Source organism: Euprymna scolopes, chromosome 11, assembly GCF_053919585.1.
Source record: "Euprymna scolopes isolate OS-2025 chromosome 11, ASM5391958v1, whole genome shotgun sequence".
In the NCBI taxonomy this organism is placed as follows: Eukaryota; Metazoa; Mollusca; class Cephalopoda; order Sepiida; family Sepiolidae; genus Euprymna; species Euprymna scolopes.
Window position 1 is genome coordinate 78,658,432 of NC_136492.1, and position 19,583 is coordinate 78,678,014.

The 19,583-nt window shown below is 31.5% G+C and overlaps 1 protein-coding gene across 2 annotated transcripts in view; it reads right to left on the bottom strand.

The window, feature by feature from the left end:
* Positions 1–633: 633 nt before the first annotated feature.
* Positions 634–19,583, bottom strand: part of LOC145287930 (uncharacterized) — an 85,027-nt gene continuing 66,077 nt past the window's right edge. For both annotated transcript variants that reach the window (XM_080135883.1, XM_080135884.1), the window contains 2 exons: positions 8,300–8,551; positions 634–1,959 (listed from right to left, as the gene is read on the bottom strand). In XM_080135883.1, coding sequence (XP_079992009.1) covers positions 688–1,959; positions 8,300–8,536 — 1,509 coding nt within the window. In that variant the 5' untranslated portion in view covers positions 8,537–8,551 and the 3' untranslated portion in view covers positions 634–687. The remainder of the gene's footprint in view (positions 1,960–8,299; positions 8,552–19,583) is intronic.

Below are 19,583 nucleotides of genomic sequence, written 5' to 3' on the forward strand. Positions count from 1 at the left end.
AAATAATTATATATATATTATAATAAACTATATATAAAATAAACAAATATTTTTTAAAAATTAATATTTCAGCAATATATGCCATTTTTAGAATTTTATACATTTTTTTTTCTTTTTTTATATCGCTGAAATATTAATTTTAAACAAATAAATATTTGTTTATTGTCAGTAATCTTCAGCAATTATCAAGGCAGGAATGGAGGTAGAGAAGAAGTAGAGGAATTATTAAAAATTTATGACCATTGTCCTCCTCCTTCCTCTTCCATTTGCAAACAACAAAAGATAAATATAAATGACACATTTATGTTAAATTAAAATGCGTTTTAAATTGGATGTTTTCAGTGATTTTTAATTGATCCAACCATTTTGATGTTAACATTGATGTGTAAACATCTACAAAATTTCACATGTATTCTATGCACAGATATTATCAAAATTTCCACACGGGGGGGGGGGGGGCGAGAGTAAACAACACATGAAATGAAATGCAGGACAAAAATAACATATTAATCTTCAGTAAATATTGAGGCAAGGAGTTAGAGGTTGTAATAGAAAACTCATTCATTTTCTACTCATGATTTAAAAATACAAATGAAAGAAAAAATAGATTTCTAACTTACGATTTTTTAAAAAAAATAATTTTTATTTTTTATACGTGTTAAAAAAAAAAAAATCAAATTGTATACATCATAAAACTTCCACAGAAGAAAGTCGAAAATTGGATTCTTTCTCTAGAAAATATTGTATCAGGTTGATTTTCATGGTACCGTCTTGTAACATGTCCAAATTGTTTTGCATTTCTGGTCGAAGAGGCAGTTTTTCCAACGATGCTTTCAACTCCTCGCGTTTGTGCGACAAAATTAAAGGGCACGTATAAATCTGGTCGGCAGTAAAACCTTCACTCAGTAAAAAGTCTAAATTTTCCTTTAACACCCACCGATTGCACATCATGATCGACCGAAGATGCTGATATTTATTCTTCATGTCTTTCGGTATGTATCCAATAAGTTCTGGGAGATAGTTGGCTGATTTAGGGTGTGGTGGTTTCAATGGGACGCGTCCGAGGAGGATGATATGAGTCAAATGCAATACACTGGGACTTTGAATTCCTGCTTCTTGTGATTGGGCAAAAGCTCTTTTCAGCGTCTCTATTTTGTACCGTAAAATGTAAAGGTGGTTGCGGATATCCTCAAGCGAGACACCAACAGATATGAGGTAATCAATCCTTGGCTTCACTGTTGCCAAGCGTCTATTGTGAAAATACTGCATCTGTGATTGTATCATTTCGGACACGCCAAACATCTTGGCAATGCAATCGTTCCGATCGTGGTGACCTTTTAAGACTTCCTGGTCATCATGATATTTCCTCAAAAATCTCTGGAACTGCTTCTCAGAAACAATCAAAGCGCCAATAGGGAAACTTTTCTCCACCTGAAACTTTTTGATAATACTCGTCCTATCCCGAAGAACAGTAAGACTTCGACATAGAACAGCAGGATACGCTTTAAAATCCTCCAATGTCAAACCCTGACTTTGAAGATATTCGACTTTTGCAGTGAATGCATTCATATTCCTGAAGCCTCTCATAGCCGGTACTTTCTGCATGAGAATATGCATCTCTGAGTCACTGCACTTCAACACTTCCTGCATATAACTAATGAGCGTGGTATATTTAAACATGGGTCGAAGCAATCTCAATTTCTGCTTCATCAGAGTTAAAGACATATTGGAATGAATCGCCTTCAAAAGTTGGACAGAGATATTCGTGTGGCCCAAATACTTCAGGGATGATGCACGTTTCACAATTTCCGTGAGGCCCAGTTGCAGAATTTCAGGAGATTCTTGGATCTGGTCCATTGTACAACCAAAAGCTTCTAATGTTTCCAGTTTGCTCATTAAATCATGTCGGGTTGAAGATTTTGTCCGATTTTTAGACAAAGCTTCTAATTCAAGTAGAATCTGAAACAGAAAGAAAAACATTTATAACAAAATAGAAAAATGATCAAAACATGGCATTCGTATTATTTAGATCATTCAGACTATTATCTGGAATGTTATTTGCACTACATTTTGGTCAATGTAATCTCTGACTTTCAAGTGTATCATGTCAAACTCAGGAATCTTCATGGAATTTTGAACGGAACACTTTATTTAATCTACCAGGCTTGATTGAGTAGAAGTACTAAATAATTCGCAATTGGATTTTGAGCGTAACCTGAACAGAAGATTGAACCTTCAACCTCCAAACAGTGTAACTTACAACTGAATTTTACTAATTTTACTTGTGTACATTTCCCTACCAAACTACTCTGTCAATTTTCAGTCTGCAGACTTGAGATTTGGGAAAATCTTTTTAATCAGTTTTCGGCTGGAAATTTCGCTGTCAAGGGGTCAAAATTCAACAATTTGACTTTTGAAAACTCGACCAACTCTTCTGCCAATGTTGGATCTAAACACTTGAAATTATAGATGTAGGTTACTTGGACATGGATTAAACTTTTTAATTTGATTAGAGCCCAAAAGAAATGTTAAGGGGTCAAAATTGGGGTCAAAGTTAAAACAAAATTTGACCTCTGCGGTCTCTACCAAATTACTCAGCCAATTTTTGGTCTAAACATCTGAAATTTTACATTAAGTGTATTCAGACATAGCACACGCTTTTCAATCGGTTTTTGGCTGAAAATTTGCTCACTAAGGGGTCAAAGTTGAAAGTCTTAACCTTTGCAGACTCTACCAACCTCTTCCGCCAATTTTGGGTCTAAACACTTGAAATTTTAGATGTAGGTTACCTGGACACGGGTCAAACTTTTTAATATTAGTTCTCGCGTGAAAGAGCAGGACACAAAATGTTTTAAATAATAGAATAACAAAGAAGAAAGAAAACAAAAGTCAAGACTGCAGTCCTGTCCTCTTCTCTTCCGCCATCTTGAATATACTTTTGTTTTCTTTTTTGATAAGGGGAGGTATCTTTCTCCCAAAATTAATCAAAGTTCCATACCACGAACGGACTTTATATACACCGGACATACCAGCAACTTGGTTATAAAATAATTATACATTGAGGTGAGGAATGATAGATGAATAAACAGTTAGACATTTCTCTACTCAAACATACCCGTCTACTTGGTTTGTTTGTTTTTTTTCTTCACTCTCATGATTCCAGTCTTTTTCGCATTGTTTTTGGCTTTTAAAACTTCCATATATTCCTTTACCAACAATGCTTCAAGCAAACTACCACCTACTCATATATATATGCACATAAAGTTATGAACAATACATAAGGATCGAGCAAAGCCGGGCTGAACTGCTAGTTAATTATATTTCAGCAACATTTGTATTTTTCAGAGATATCTATAGATAGTCATAAAGATTGGATTGCCTTTCAAATATTACAGCTATTACAGTTCTGAATTTTTTTTAGATGAGGTATGCATGTTCTATTATTTAGATCAATCGAACAATTGTTCTCATCTTGAGTGTTATCTGCACAACGTTTTTGTTGATGTAAACTTCGACCTTCATCAGGCTAGCTAACCCTCTGCTCTTTTTCTTGTCAGAAAATAGCGACTTTAACACCTGATGAAAGTTACATTGACCGAAACGTTGTGCAGATAAAACTCAAGATGAGAAGAATTGTTTGATTAATTCAAATAATACAAACATTACAGCTATTAGCTGATGTATATTCCCAACAATGATATCTCAGTTTTCAGTATAAAATGTTATGATTTAGAATGGAAGGATACAATCAGTTTCATTTATTACTCAATTTTTTTTAATACACAATCCTTATAATAAACTAACATTTATGTATATATATATATATATATATATCTCGTATGAATGTATATTCTATCCTATAAAGTCAAGGAAAACTTTGAAAGTAATTTTAGTATCAACTAGCTGTATGTCCAGCCACACATTGCTGTGGCCGAGTTTGGTTGACGCAAGTATTAGATTGATTTGTATTGTACACACACACACACGGGCGTATGCACACACAAAATGCACATACATGCAAACACACACAATGCAAATACTCAGGAATAGATAGTTTAAAGGCTTCAAAATCACACAAGGAAATTTTGAAGTATATAAACTGTCAATTTCTCATTATGATTAAATGTTAGAGTCTAGCAAGAGTTCACTGTGGAAGATTTTGGCAAACTCAGGATCTCGGCTATATTATTCACTTATTCACTACAGTACTTTGATCCAGAGGGGAATTTCTGCAATCAAAATATTATATAGGAGATAATATATTTACAAAATTTAATTTTTGAATTGTATTGGCTTAGATTGAGTTTTCATCTGTGGCTTAAGTTTAAGCAAAAATGAACCTATGATGTAACGAATAAAATGTCAAGTAATAATCAGTTTAGATTAATTATACTTGAGGCACCTCAGAATCAGAAACAACCAAAAGAATATATTGTAGCTTGACACTAGTTTTTTTGTTTTTTTTAACTTCTGGTTGAATTAAAATACAATACTATGCATGCATGCTTGCCTTTATAGATCTTTTTTACAAAATGTTTTATTAATGTGGATTTAAAAGAAAATTTAATTAAAATAAAACAGTTACAAACTTTTTTTATTGACAAAATGTATAAAGAAACAAAACAAAAAAAAACATTCAAAATAAGATATGCTGAAATGGTTTACAAAATTTTGTTTTGTAAATTTTGGAGGGTGTCCCTATTTATTAGATCTTCCCATAAGGGCAGGGTTAGACACAAGGTGAATTTTTAATGTAGAGAAAATCCAGCTCTTAAAAAGGATTGCGGACAGAAAATATGAAGTCTCGTATCAGAACAGATACAACACTTTACTTTGTAGTCAAAAAGTCAAGAACTGCTTTGAAAAGAGTATTTTTGTATGCCTTTTTAATACAACCCAATATTTAATGCAATATTTATTGAAATATTTCTGTAAAACATTAAATTTAGCAACAATAAATCAATAATTTTTCATAATTTTTTAAGACATTAAATTTCAATTTGTTTTCTTTGCTTACACATTTTGCTTAAAAGTTTGTAACTTTTTTTTTTGTTTTGTAAATAAACCATTTTTATTCATTCACTTTTTTGAGGAGCTGGATTTTCCTTATATTAAAAACTGGTCTTGTGTCTAACTGTAATAGTGGAGAGGCAAGTAAATAGGGACACCATATCTGTAATGGTTTCAATTGTTTATTATAAAAAGTAAATAGGGACACCATATCTGTAATGGTTTCAATTGTTTATTATAAAATGTAAATAGGGACACCATATCTGTAATGGTTTCAATTGTTTATTATAAAATGTAAATAGGGACACCATATATGTAATGGTTTCAATTGTTTATTATAAAATGTAAATAGGGACACCATATATGTAATGGTTTCAATTGTTTATTATAAAATGTAAATAGGGACACCATATCTGTAATGGTTTCAATTGTTTATTATAAAATGTAAATAGGGACACCATATATGTAATGGTTTCAATTGTTTATTATAAAATGTAAATAGGGACACCATATCTGTAATGGTTTCAATTGTTTATTATAAAATGTAAATAGGGACACCATATCTGTAATGGTTTCAATTGTTTATTATAAAAAGTAAATAGGGACACCATATCTGTAATGGTTTCAATTGTTTATTATAAAATGTAAATAGGGACACCATATCTGTAATGGTTTCAATTGTTTATTATAAAATGTAAATAGGGACACCATATCTGTAATGGTTTCAATTGTTTATTATAAAAAGTAAATAGGGACACCATATCTGTAATGGTTTCAATTGTTTATTATAAAAAGTAAATAGGGCCACCATATATGTAATGGTTTCAATTGTTTATTATAAAATGTAAATAGGGACACCATATCTGTAATGATTTCAATTGTTTATTATAAAAAGTAAATAGGGACACCATATCTGTAATGGTTTCAATTGTTTATTATAAAAAGTAAATAGGGACACCATATCTGTAATGGTTTCAATTGTTTATTATAAAAAGTAAATAGGGACACCATATCTGTAATGGTTTCAATTGTTTATTATAAAAAGTAAATAGGGACACCATATCTGTAATGGTTTCAATTGTTTATTATAAAAAGTAAATAGGGACACCATATCTGTAATGGTTTCAATTGTTTATTATAAAAAGTAAATAGGGACACCATATCTGTAATGATTTCAATTGTTTATTATAAAAAGTAAATAGGGACACCATATCTGTAATGATTTCAATTGTTTATTATAAAAAGTTTTGCATATAAAACTTTTTATAAATTTTATTTGATTACACTTATTTATTTACAATATTTGCACAGCATTAACTTATTTCACAGCTTTTTAAAATTAAATTGTTTCATTAGTTTGTAACATTTTTAAATGAATATATATATATATATATATATATATATATATATATATATATATATATATAAATTTCTTAAATTTACAAAACGTTTTATAAAAAAAAATCTGCAAACACAAATGTTTTCAACTGGAAAACAAAGAAACTGATGTGGAGTCCAAATGAGCATTTTCAGTTGTTTCCGATCTTGGAGTGCTTCGAGTAAAATTGATCCATTACTTCTAAGTGACAGTCTTCTGAAGGTTGGAGATTCAATACTCAGTACAAACGAGATGAAGAATACAATTACGAATTACTTAAGACTTCTACTCAGTCATGACTGATGAAACAACAATATACTCCTGTGGGTTAAATAACGATTTCTGTTCAAAATTCTGTACAGATTACAGAGCTCAACATAAATATTCCAGAGTTTGACAAGTGATACATCAGCCCAAATATTGTGTGAATAACATCCATAATGAAAACAGTAATCCAAATGATCATAATAAAAAATTTTTTCATTGAAAACATAAAATAAAAATTTATAAGAAAAGTCTTAGAATAGAAAGGCAAATATTAAGTGAACTGATTGGTTAATGGACTTTATGACGTGTCAACTTGTGTTAGGTTATTTTATGCCAAAACCAAACAGATGATTTCTACATAAATGGTTTGGTTATTAATTTATTTCATTGACGTATATTTTGTAAATAAATAGCTTGTAAACAAGAGATTCTATTTACCTCCTCGATGGGACCCTGAGAGGTACTACCACACTGTTAGAATGAACATGGAAGTAAAAGCAACTAAGAGTGCCTTCATTAATAATCAAAGCTCTCAAATTAAGACTTCACCATGTAGTGAGGCCTAGAGATGGAAACAGGACAAAAATCAAAGTTGCCTCATACCTTTAAAAGTTAATATTTCTGAAATCTACCTTAAATTTCTGAACAAACAAACAAAAGATTAATGTCTACAAGTGAAATTATGGATTGTTTGAAGTTTCAGAAATAGCTCCAGATTATTGGTTATGAATGTGTTCAATTAGTCCATATTGGTTAGAAAATATGAGTCGTTCTAAAAGTAAAGCCTCTTATTTTTTTTGTCTTTTTACTCCAAAAGTTGAAGAGCTATGTAGACAGGAGTGGTACCATTAAATGAGCAACCTTTTGTGCTCTAGAATTTTTTTCTACATAGTCACCACCATTCTCAATGCACTGTTGCCAGGAATTCAATGACACATCTCTGTATCTGAGACACATCCATGACAGGGTTTGCTTTCTTAGAGTCTTGCACCATCAATATATGCAGCAGAGAGATGAAATTTTCAGGTCATGAATGCACAAATTTAGTCATCATAACAATGCAATTTGCAATCCTCTCTGATCCATTCAGAAGGAATAAAAACATAGGAAGCATTACTTTTGGAACGCCGTTTATATTTGCAATATGTGATAAAAAGCACTGGGAATTCTAGTTCAGCTTTTTTTTTCTTTTTTTTTTTTTAACTTTTACACTATATATCTTAAACTTTAATCAAAAGCTAATATGGCTCTTGAGTACTTGAGTAAAAAAAAAAAAATTCAAAAAAATTGAATTTTTGGGAGGAGATAACCTTTTCAAAAACATCTAACAAAGACAGGCCTGGAGTGTATAAGAAGCGACGCAACTGTATGCAACATAATTGATGTCGACCTTCTGGACTGCACTGCACGAAGAGTAGGCATGAGACTATGCCTGGTGTTGCCCATCCCCAGAGTCCTAGACACTCATTGAGCTATAAATACAAAAACTGTATGAAGAAGGGGTTAAATGCGATCAAACATTTTCCTTTCAATTCAGAAAAAAAAAACTTTTTAGTTCAGAAAGAAAAATGTTTTTGGAAATTTTAAAAAGAAATTAATTAAATATGAAGAATTTATGGAGAATTCAGAAAAAAAAAGTTTTACTTTTTCCTGAGACATGTTGGTATCCTTCATCGGATCATCATGAATTGTGCTGTCGAGTTGCGAAAAGAAGCTGCTGCAGTTAAATCTGGAGATTTCATATTGCTGGAAAACTCTAGTAAGAATTGAATGATGGTTTTGTGAACCTGTGCAGCTGTGAATCTTCCTGCAACAGCTATATTGGAAAGTGGTGGTAGAGATGAATCTTAATACCCGAGCTGAGTTGTGAGCTGAGCACATTCTGGAGATTTGAAGCTGAAACCAAATAAATTCACATTCATTTTATTTGAATATTTTAACAAAGAATTTAAACAGATTTTTTTTTTTAAAAGTGAAACAAGAAAGTAGAAAAACAGAAAAAAACAAACTAAAGTTTAAAATCTCGGGAGAAAAAAAAAGAATTCAAACAAGATACATTCAATAGTTTTACAAGATGACAACGAGTAAATTGTTCAACACCAACTCCAAAATAAGACTATGACCACGTAATGATTTTGAGGTTTTGTTTGTTTGTTTTGGGCATTTTTTTTTTTAAATCATGTATCAAAGCAAAAAATCTTCCCTAAGAGAAAGGGAGGAAAAAAGAGAGGAAGGGAAAGAAAAGAATGAGAGAAAGAGAGAGGGGGAGAATGAAAGGAAAGGAAAGAGAGGAAAGGAAAGAGAGGAAGGGAAGAAAAGAAACGAGAGGAAGGGAAGAAAAGAAAAGAAAAGAAACGAGAGGAAGGGAAGAAAAGAAAAGAAACGAGAGGAAGGGAAGAAAAGAAAAGAAACGAGAGGAAGGGAAGAAAAGAAAAGAGAGGAAGGGAAGAAAAGAAAAGAGAGGAAGAAAAGAAAAGAGAGGAAGGGAAGAAAAGAAAAGAGGAAGGGGAAAAAAGGAAAGAGGAATGAAAAAAGGAAAGAAAGGTAGAGAGGGACATAAAAAGAGAGGGGAAAAGATAGAGAGAAGGAGAGAGCTGAACTTTATTTTACAATAGCTAGGTTACCCCAACGTTGCTTGGGACCATTATAAACAATGAGAAAATGTAAGTTGATTTTGAATATAATTGTTATTCTTTGGAGAGAGGAATTTTTAATGTGTATGTATCATTTGCTATTTCGAGCAAAATAATATTTTACCTACCCTAGGACGGCTATTACACATATGAAATAATTGTACCCTCCCTAGGACAGGTAATTTTACAGAATGTATATGAAATAATTTTACCTTTTTGAGACGGGTAATTTACAACACATATTTAAAATATGTTTACATACCTTCGGACGGGTAATTTATATACATATATGAAACAATCTAACATACTCTCAACAGGTATTGTACAACATATACAAAATAATTTCTCTTTCTACCAAGGCTACCATGATTTTAAGAAAATTTAAAATCATTTTTAGAAGATGGATCATTAGGATTTCCAAATTAATGCATAAATACATTGTGTTGGTTAATGAGTTCGCAACCCTTGCTTCATCATAAATTTCAACATTACTGCGTTTCTTTCCGTCCTCACTATCAGCACTATTATTGTAAGATAAATTGTCATTTTTTGGAAGATGTCTTAGCAGGATTTTAAAATTAATGCATAAATACATTGACAAAGTTAAGTGATTAGACAACCCTTGCTTCATTGTCAAATTCTACATTACTCTGTTTCATTTTTCCCCCACTACCGACAATCAAAATTTTTTGGAAAAAAGACGTCATTTTCAGAAGATTACTCAGCCGGCTTTACAAACAAATATGTTGAGAAGCTTGTGATTAGGCAACCCTTGCTTCACTACAAAATTCCACATTACTGTGTTCTTTCCCTCCCTACTACTGACAGCATCATTTTAAGTGAAATGATATCATTTCTTGACCATAACTCAGCAGGTTTTCCAAATAATTACATAAATGCATTGATGCGAATTATCATTAGGCAACTTTTACTTTACCACAATTTTCAATATAAATATAGTTCTCCCCCGCTTACTACTACAACTGCCAACAACACATTAGTAAGAGAAATGATGTCATTTCCGGAATATGATTTCATAGTTATTCCATATATTTGGAATATGACATTGTGGGAGATTGCACCACCCCAAAATGGACATTACTCTTTCCAGCCCCACCTCAAAACTGAAGGTTTGTTAATTCATAGAGAACTCCAGAGCACGTTAAAAAGCAACATAATCATGTGTCTTTCTACTCACCACTACAATTGTGACGTCATTCCCAGAAGTTAACATTGAAAATTCAGAAAAATATTGTTGATCACCTACAGAAACTGATAAATTGTCTGGGCTTATTTCATTACAAACAGACCAATCAATTAACTCACATTTCATCATTTTTCACAATTCTTGGATATGTTACTAATTTCGACAATCATTTTTCATAATTTTAACCCACATTATCGCCCCCCCCCCTGTTACGAAAAATACTAACATTGATGTATTTTCTGGGTTGATTATTTCATTACAAACACACCAATCAATTAACTGATATTTCATCATTTTTCATAATTCTTGGACATGTTACTAATTTCGACAATAATTTTTCATAGTTTTAATCGACATTATCGCACGCTTCTTACGAAAATAATAACTTTAATATATAGTCTGGGCCGATTAATTCATTACAAACGCACCAATCAATCAACTTAAATTTCATCATTTTTCATAATTATTAGATATGTTACTAATTTCGACAATCATTTTTTATAATTTTAACCCATATTATGACTCCCCCCCTTACGAAAATAACTTTGATACATTATCTGAGTTGTTTATTTCATTACAAACACACCAATCAATTCTTCATAATTCTTGGATATGCCACTAATTTCGACAATCATTTCTGATATTTGTAATAATAACTTCGATATATTGTCTGGGCTGATTATTTCATTACAAACAGACCAATCAATTAACTCACATTTCATCATTTTTCATAATTCTTGGATATGTTACTAATTTCGACAATCATTTTTCGTAATTTTAACCTACATTCTAGCCATCCCTTATGAAAATCACAACTTTGATATATTGTCTAGGGCGATTATTTCATTACAAACACACCAATCAATTAACTCACATTTCACCATTTTTCATAATTCTTGGATGTGTTACCAATTTCGGTAATTATTTTTTATAATTGTAACATACATTATTGCTTTACTCTTTATGAAATAAATAACTTTGATATATTGTCTGGGCCGATTATTTTATTACAAACACACCAATCAATAAATTAACATTTTATGATTTTTCATAATTCTTGGATATGGTGCCAATTTCGACAATAAATTTTCATAATTTTAACCTACATTTTCACCCGTCTCCCTTACAAAAATAATAACTTTGATATATTGTCTGAGTTATTTATTTCATTAAAAACACATAAATCGATTTATTCACATTTCATCATTTTTCATGATTCTTGGATATGTTAATAAATTTCGACAAACATTTTTCATAATAGTAATCCACATTATCACAACCCCCCCCCAACGGAAATAATAACTGATATTTTGTCTAGGTTTATTATTTCATTACAAACGCACCAATTGATTAATTCACATTTCATCATTTTTCATAATTCTTGGATATGTTACTAATTTCGACAATCGTTTTTTTTTTAAATAATTTTAACCCACATTTAGACCCCCCCCACCCCCTCCTTACGAAAATAATAACTTTGATATATTGTCTGGGTCGATTATTTCGTTAAAAAAATATCAATAAACTCACATTTCATCATTTTTCACAATTCTTGGATATGTTACTAATTTAGACAATCATTTTTCATAATTTTAACCCACATTATCGCCTCCCCCTTACGAAAATAATAACTATGTAATAATCTCTGTTAAAAAATACATGAAATAAAGTAATGTTTAAATCGTAAACTGTTTCAACCATTTCCCGCACTGACTTCTTATCCTCCACCACACCGTTATAAATATACATTAAATAAATTAATGTTTAAAACGTAAAATGTTGCAGCCATTTCCGGGACTGACTGTAAGCTCCACACCACTGTTAAAAATATGAATGAAATATAGTAATGTTTAACTCATAAACGGTTTCGGCCATTTCCTGGACTGATTTTATATCCCCCACCTCACCGTTTTAAAAACATACAGGAAATAATGTAAGGTCTAAATTATAGACTGTTTCAGCTTTTAATATTAGATAAAGTAATGTTGAGATCGTAAACTGCTTCAGCCGTTTCCGGGCCTTACTCCGTATTCCTACTCCTTTTAAAATATATATGAAATAAAGTATTTTTGAGATCATAAACTGCTGCTTCAGCCATTACCGGGGCTTACTCCATATTCCCCTCCCCACCTCTTAAAATATATGCTGTGTCGGCTATTTTGTATTTTTTATTTTTGGAGGAGGTAATGCCTGGTAGAAAACTATATTACACTTACTTGGCCTTTTGGCTAAGATCAAAATGTAGTATCTGTTCTGACGCAGCATTTCAGCAAAATTATCTACTGGCCCCCTCTCCATAAACAGAAAAAGTGGTGGTAATGCTTGGAAGAATAAACAGGCACTAATTCACCACACCCCAACCTCACCTAAAAAAAGAAGGTTTGGTAATCCCTGGCAGCCTCCAGAGTACTTTTTAAAGCAACATAATCGTGCTTGCCCCTCCCCCCATCATCAACACATGACGTCACTTCCGGAAAATGACTCAGCAGGTTTTCGAAATACATTTCATTATAAATTGTTTGTATTTTTTAAATATGCATACTACACTGTAGAAGCACCTTATTTAAAATTCATGCAACTCAAAAAATAATTATTGCAAAGTGCAGTTAGTGATAAGGCAACACTTGCTTTACAATAAACTAATCAAGAAATTGGATTGAGAAACAGATCCTAATGTTAACAAAACAAAAATAGAGATAATACATGTCAGTTTCTTATTTAATAAATTGTTAGGTGAAAGTACAGAATAGTTTAAATAATACCTCCCCCTCCCCATATTAAGAATAGCTTTCTAAATAATAACGTTATTATTTCAGCACTGTCCGTATTCCGTGTGTCATCCCCCCTCCTCTGTCTTAAAATAATGTATGAAATTAAGTAAATATGAGATCGTAAAAAAGATTTATAGGTTTGTTTTCATATTTACAAATTTCAAACCGCGAGTAAAATGAACACATGATTTCGTTTTTTTTTTTGTTTTTTTTTAAATACAAAAAGTATTAAAAAAATGAGTTAGTATCATTAGTTAGAATTGAAATTAAAAAGAACCAAGCATTCCAACCTGAGAAAAAAACGAAAGAATGCGCATGCCCCCCCCCCCCAAATGTCACCTAATGCTTAATGAACATTTTACATGTAAATTTACCGATGTGTGTATGCAATATACATGCATGTAAGCAAAGACATTATTCGCCATAAACCACCCTTGGTGCATGAATATTATTTCCTGAGAATTTCTATGCTATGTGACCAGTACTTTCAGTGATTACGTGTTAGATATTTACACACATCTACTGTTTTATTTATATAGAAAAGAGAAGAAAATGAAAATTTGCATTTTTACTTTTGGTCATTTTTTTTTTAAGTGGAAATATTAAGATAATCATTTTCTCTTTCGACGCATGAAACAACAATGAAATAAGCCAAATTGGTCCCAAAAGAGATTGAAGAATTCTTCCCCCTCTGCACAAATAATTTAAATCAGCTTCCAAATAAAACTCATTTTACAGCCAACCAATTTTGCAGATCTGCTTATCCAACTGCTGCGTTGTGTATTATTTGGGATCCGATTAAAATTGATCACCCCTACACCTTATGTTTGTCTGTGACAAACCAACAACACAATCAAGAACTGAATTGTTACATAAGGTACAGATTAAAATATTAATGAGTCACTCTTAATTACAAGATCTGAAAGAATCGTTTATTTATAGTTAGATCTCCCAAACAATAATACTAAATGTATTAATTAATTAGTCACTGAATTATGACTGTTTAAAGTTTGTGGAAAATTAGAAAGTTGTGTGATTGGTCCAGAAGTCAAATGTGCAACCACGTGCTGCCCCATTCAACAACAATTGTTGATCATAATACTGTTTCTGTGGTCTTCTCCCTTTTCATATATTCTGGCCATGTCGTCATCTCTCATATTGGCAAGTACCAGGGGGGAGGGGTTGGGGACAAGCACAGTGGTTCATAAGTATAAAAAAAAAAAACAAGAAAAAATGCAGAAAACACAATTTTTTACACATTCTGTAGTTATTAGTTGAGTTCTGGGTGCGTGGGTGACACCATCATGAAAAATGACCCTCTAACCACTTATATCTATATTTTATATATTGATATCTTTTTGTCATCAACTGACATTAGCTCATCTTGACCTCAAACTTCCCTGAGCTGATCAAAACTGCAACCTGCCTTTAACTGTCTCAAACTGGAAACAATTCTCAATTGTTGCAAACTTAAGACTGTTCGTAAATTGTAATCTGCTGTGGAACTGTCACAAAACTCACTTCCATCTTAAAATTACCTGTAAACTAACTTCAAGTTCAGTCTTTTGTCTGCCACACCTTGATTAACCTATTTCAAATGACCTTTACATTGCTTAATGAACCATTTCTTCCCCATCATCTTTCCACCAACCTCACTTCCTATATCTTTGTTTGTTTTCTTTTTGCTGGGATGTCATCACACAAATTTCAACATATAACTAATACAAACTTTGAACAAGTGAAAAATTCTTACAAATATATTTCTCATTTTATGGTGAGCAATAATTATTAGATCAAGCTAGCGTAAACATTGGGCAAAATCCCATCACCTCTTGAAAACATACAAAAATGACATGAAAGTACAACTTTGACTGTTCATATAAGATTCATTTCAACAGTTAACACATTGAATCTTCATATAATTCATAGCACAGTAGAGATCAAGTTAGATTTTTCTTTTAACAATAAATCAATAATAATAAAAAAAAAAAAAACTTCAGATTTGGACTATGTAGAAATAGACAGAAACAAAATTTGATAACAGAGCAAAAATGCTATTCACTAAAGTTTTCAACTTAATATCCTACCAACATAAAAAATAAATCACCTGTTAAGAAAGTAATGTGGAAAAAAATCTATTAATAACACAAGAGAAAGAATTGTATATTATAAATAAAAATATTAAATGTTTTTTTTTTTTTACATCCAAATTTTATTAAAATAATCCCCAAAAATGAATAAGACTTTACGAATTAGAAATTGAAAGAGGACAAATATTGAAAACTTGGCTAAAAACATTAATTTCGTTTCGGATTCCCCGATTTCATCCATGAAATCTGTTCCCTTTACTACTGCCTATTTTCAGATTTTTCCAGAGATGGAGAAAATAAAATCCATTGGAAAAAGTTTTTGTTTTTTTACATTATTACTTTAACAAAATATTCTCGAATATTTTATATTTTTTTTTTTTTTTTTTAACTTTTTGAATACTCAAGTGTTTAGATTAAAAAAAAAATAATTTAAAGTTTCATTTCTAATGCCTAAATAAACATTTGAGCTTGTTTATTGTGATTTTAAATTCAAGACATAATAGGATGAGTAGAATGGGTTTGATTTAAGTCAATTCTTAGCACTAAAAATGTCTAAGTCATTTGCTGATGAAGTCAGCTGACATAAGATGTATATGTTTTTGTTCTTTTTTTCTCTCAAGAGAAAATATACCATACATGTCTGGCACAAATTCTTTTCAAGTGCAGTAGCAGACAGCATGGAATTACCATTTTAAGATATAGCTGTTGTCTAGGAGAAAGCAGCAGCAGATGGCAGACAAAAAGCCCAAGAGGTTCACAATGAATTAGTAAGCACCATCAAAAGTGGCACAGCATCAGCTTAAAACACACGCCTGCACACACACCTCGGTTTACGTCATAAAAGAAACACACACACACATATATGTATACACACACATATATATATTAATGTAAAAATGAATAAAATCTGGTTTGTGTGAAAGCAAAACTAATTATCAAGAAAATATTGAGAATATTTACATTTGAAACAAGAATTGGTTTTGTCAAACAAAAAAATCCATTGGAAAAAGTTTTTGTTTAAATTATCACTTTAACAAAACATTCTTGGATGTTTTATTTTTTACTTTATAAATACTTTAGTGTTTAGATCGAAAAATCTTTTAATTTAAAGTTTCATTTCCGATGCCTAAATAAACATTTGGCCTTGTTTATTGGGATTTTAAATTCAAGAGGATAAGTAGAATGGGTCTGATTTAAGTCAATTCTTAGCACTAAAAATGTCTAAGTCATTCGTTAAGTCATTACAATTTGTTTTGTAGAAAAAATTCTAATAATGAATAAATTTTGTAAATAAAACAAAAAATTAAATGGTGAGATAGAATAAAATTGTGAAAGATCTGCTTACCATAAAAAGACGTTAAAATAAATTTTGATGCATGGATTTTCAAATAAGTGCATTTCAGATAAACACACTATTATGCACTTATGTGTCATGTCGAAATTAGTATAAATTCCAAAAATTATGAAAAATAAGATAGAAAAATAAAAATAATACAAGTAAAAATAGAATTTATCTAATTATAGAGTTTTATTGTATGATTTTAATGTGGAACAGTTGTGCGACCAATTCTGTATGACAAAGTACCTTATCTCCCTTGCTTTACTTAAAATCCACCATTAAAAAAAAATGAAAATGCTGACTGCTAGTGCTAGTGTATATGAATTTTTTTTTTTTTTTTTTTTTTTTTTCAAAAATAGATCTAGCACATCTTCTACTGGATCATTTTTCATAAATTTTTAAACCTTAATAATCATAAAACTGTGCATCGTCCGAGTGTCCTTGTTTGTTTGAATCTTGTAATAAATAATTTTACCAAGAATTCTTCATAAGTTTTGGTTTCAGTTCTAGCTGATGCCACTCAACTCATTTTTTTTTTTTTTTTTTTTTTAAATCACTACTATATATTGGGTGCAATATAATATGTAATAATCAATAGAGAATTGACACTATGATAATATATATATATATATATATATATATATATATATATATAAAATCTGCATGAATTGAAATATTATATTTAAACGTATTTCATGACTGGGTAAGGCCGGGCGCTTCTGCTAGTACTAATTTCGACATGATACGTAAATACATAATGTTTTTACCTGAAATGCATTTGTTCGAAAAACCTTTATACTGCAGAAACACCTAAATCTTAATGGCATTATTAAAACATTATAAAAATCAAGAGAGAAAAATACCAAGATATGTGACACACAAGGATCAGTTTGGCAAATCAACCCTTTTGAGGTTATGTTTTTTATTGATACAGAATACTTGTGTGACATACAAAGAACCAGATTAAGATGTTGGTTTATGTTGTATTTGAACTTCTGCATATCAGTACAGTTTGAGAAGCAGGTAGCAGGAAGAGAATTCCAAAGTCTAGCCGTTCTAGGAAAAGCTGTTAGAGTAGAAAACTTTCTGACAAAAGAGCTCTGGATCAGCATTTTCGTCCGGCAGCTGAGCTGAAATTATTTTGTCTATGTCGTCTCCTCTAATGTCCACTTTACACCAAATCATGGTGTGAGAAATCCTATTTTTTGCCACTCAATTGTTGTCATGCAAGCATTAAGTTCAGCAAAGATTCTCGCTTCTTTGAGAAGCCAGAGGTGTTTCTTTTGCTTTTCATGGACTCACCATATAATCAAATCATGGCAATCCTTAGATGATTGATGTGGAAAAGGGTCATTTGTGATTTCATGTTACTCTGGATTACCAGGAATGCAATGAAAAGATCTGCTCATCCAAATTTTCTTATATAAGCCATTGCATCTGGAGTCTACTGATGCATATATCAGAGTCTTCCTATATAGTTGGAAGGCAAGATAATTGGTTGTCCAATATTTCTATGGTCACCATCAGAATTCATGGCATCTTGCAGGTTTATATTCTTCCACACTTGATTTTTTTGTATGAAACATAATCCTTCGGTTTTTATTTTGGCATACATATTCCCCAGGAATTGACTGATCACTTCTCTCAATTACAGAATATGATTACATCAGTCTCATACCATAAAATATGAATAAAAGCATTTGCAAATTATTAAGCATCCAGCCGATCTAGTGATGTGTTTCTGGATTTTTCTGTCATAGCTAAAAATAATAGCCATCTTGGCCATTCCAGAAGAAAGGCAAGTAGTTATCCTTCCCCTGCTGAGAAGATGTTACGCAAGAGTCAGAAAGTGGAATTGAAGAGCCAAATAAATTCCTGGACTACCCTATCAGCATTTTCCTAGCCTGAAACTAATCTCTTCTCTGAGAGAGAAGGCAAAGCTTGGGAGGATGAACTGCACAGGACCAGCAACATACCACAGGCAACAGGGAAAATGTCATTTTAAAAATGGTCTAGTCGGTTGGCTTTGGCATTAGGAAAAAACATTCTCTTGCAATGTTTGAAATAAATTGAGGTTTACAGTAAGTTATATTCTCTGGAGTAATCCATTTATTACTTGGAGAGATCCCCCCTCCCTCATCTTCCTCCCCCATTTTGTAAGGTTCCCCCAAGGAACATGAGAAAAGAGAAGAATGATTTTTGAGTTTATGCCATTATTTCAAACACGAGATATAGCTGTAGTAATTTGTTTTTAAAAAGAAGGATTAAAAATATAAAAATAAAAAAAAAGAGAGAGAGAGAGAGATGCTGTTGTGATGGGAGAGATAGGAGGGGTGCGCTGGGCAACAGGAAATGAAAAAAAAAAAGTAATAATTAAATAAAACCAGCTTTCTTTCTAAAAAGCTGCTGAAGAGGAGAAGAAATATGAAGAAGCAACAGACAGTACTGCCAACCAAGGAAAGCCCCAAGTGTGCTTACTCACCAAAGAGAAAAAGTGTAGATGAAAAAAAAAAAATGGTTAGAATTGATAAATGAAAAGAACTGAAACACTAAAATTATGAGATGTAGTTGCTTGTACTGAGATATATATATATATATATACTAGCAGGCCGCCCAGCATTGCTCGGTTGTAAAATATGCTTAAATATGATATTTTGATTAATGCAGATTTTGTATTTATACTAATAGGACCCGTTAACCGGCACTGCCCGGTGTAAGCATCCCCCCTCTCATAGAAAAATGAAAGCACAGCTGTTGGTGTTGTTGTTGTCTGTTGCCCAACCCTGAACTTCCTCATGTTAAGAACAGCTTTCAGAATAAACGTCCCCAATCACCTCATGTTTAAAATGGCTTTCGGAATAGACACCCCATTTTGGCAGTGGGGGTGG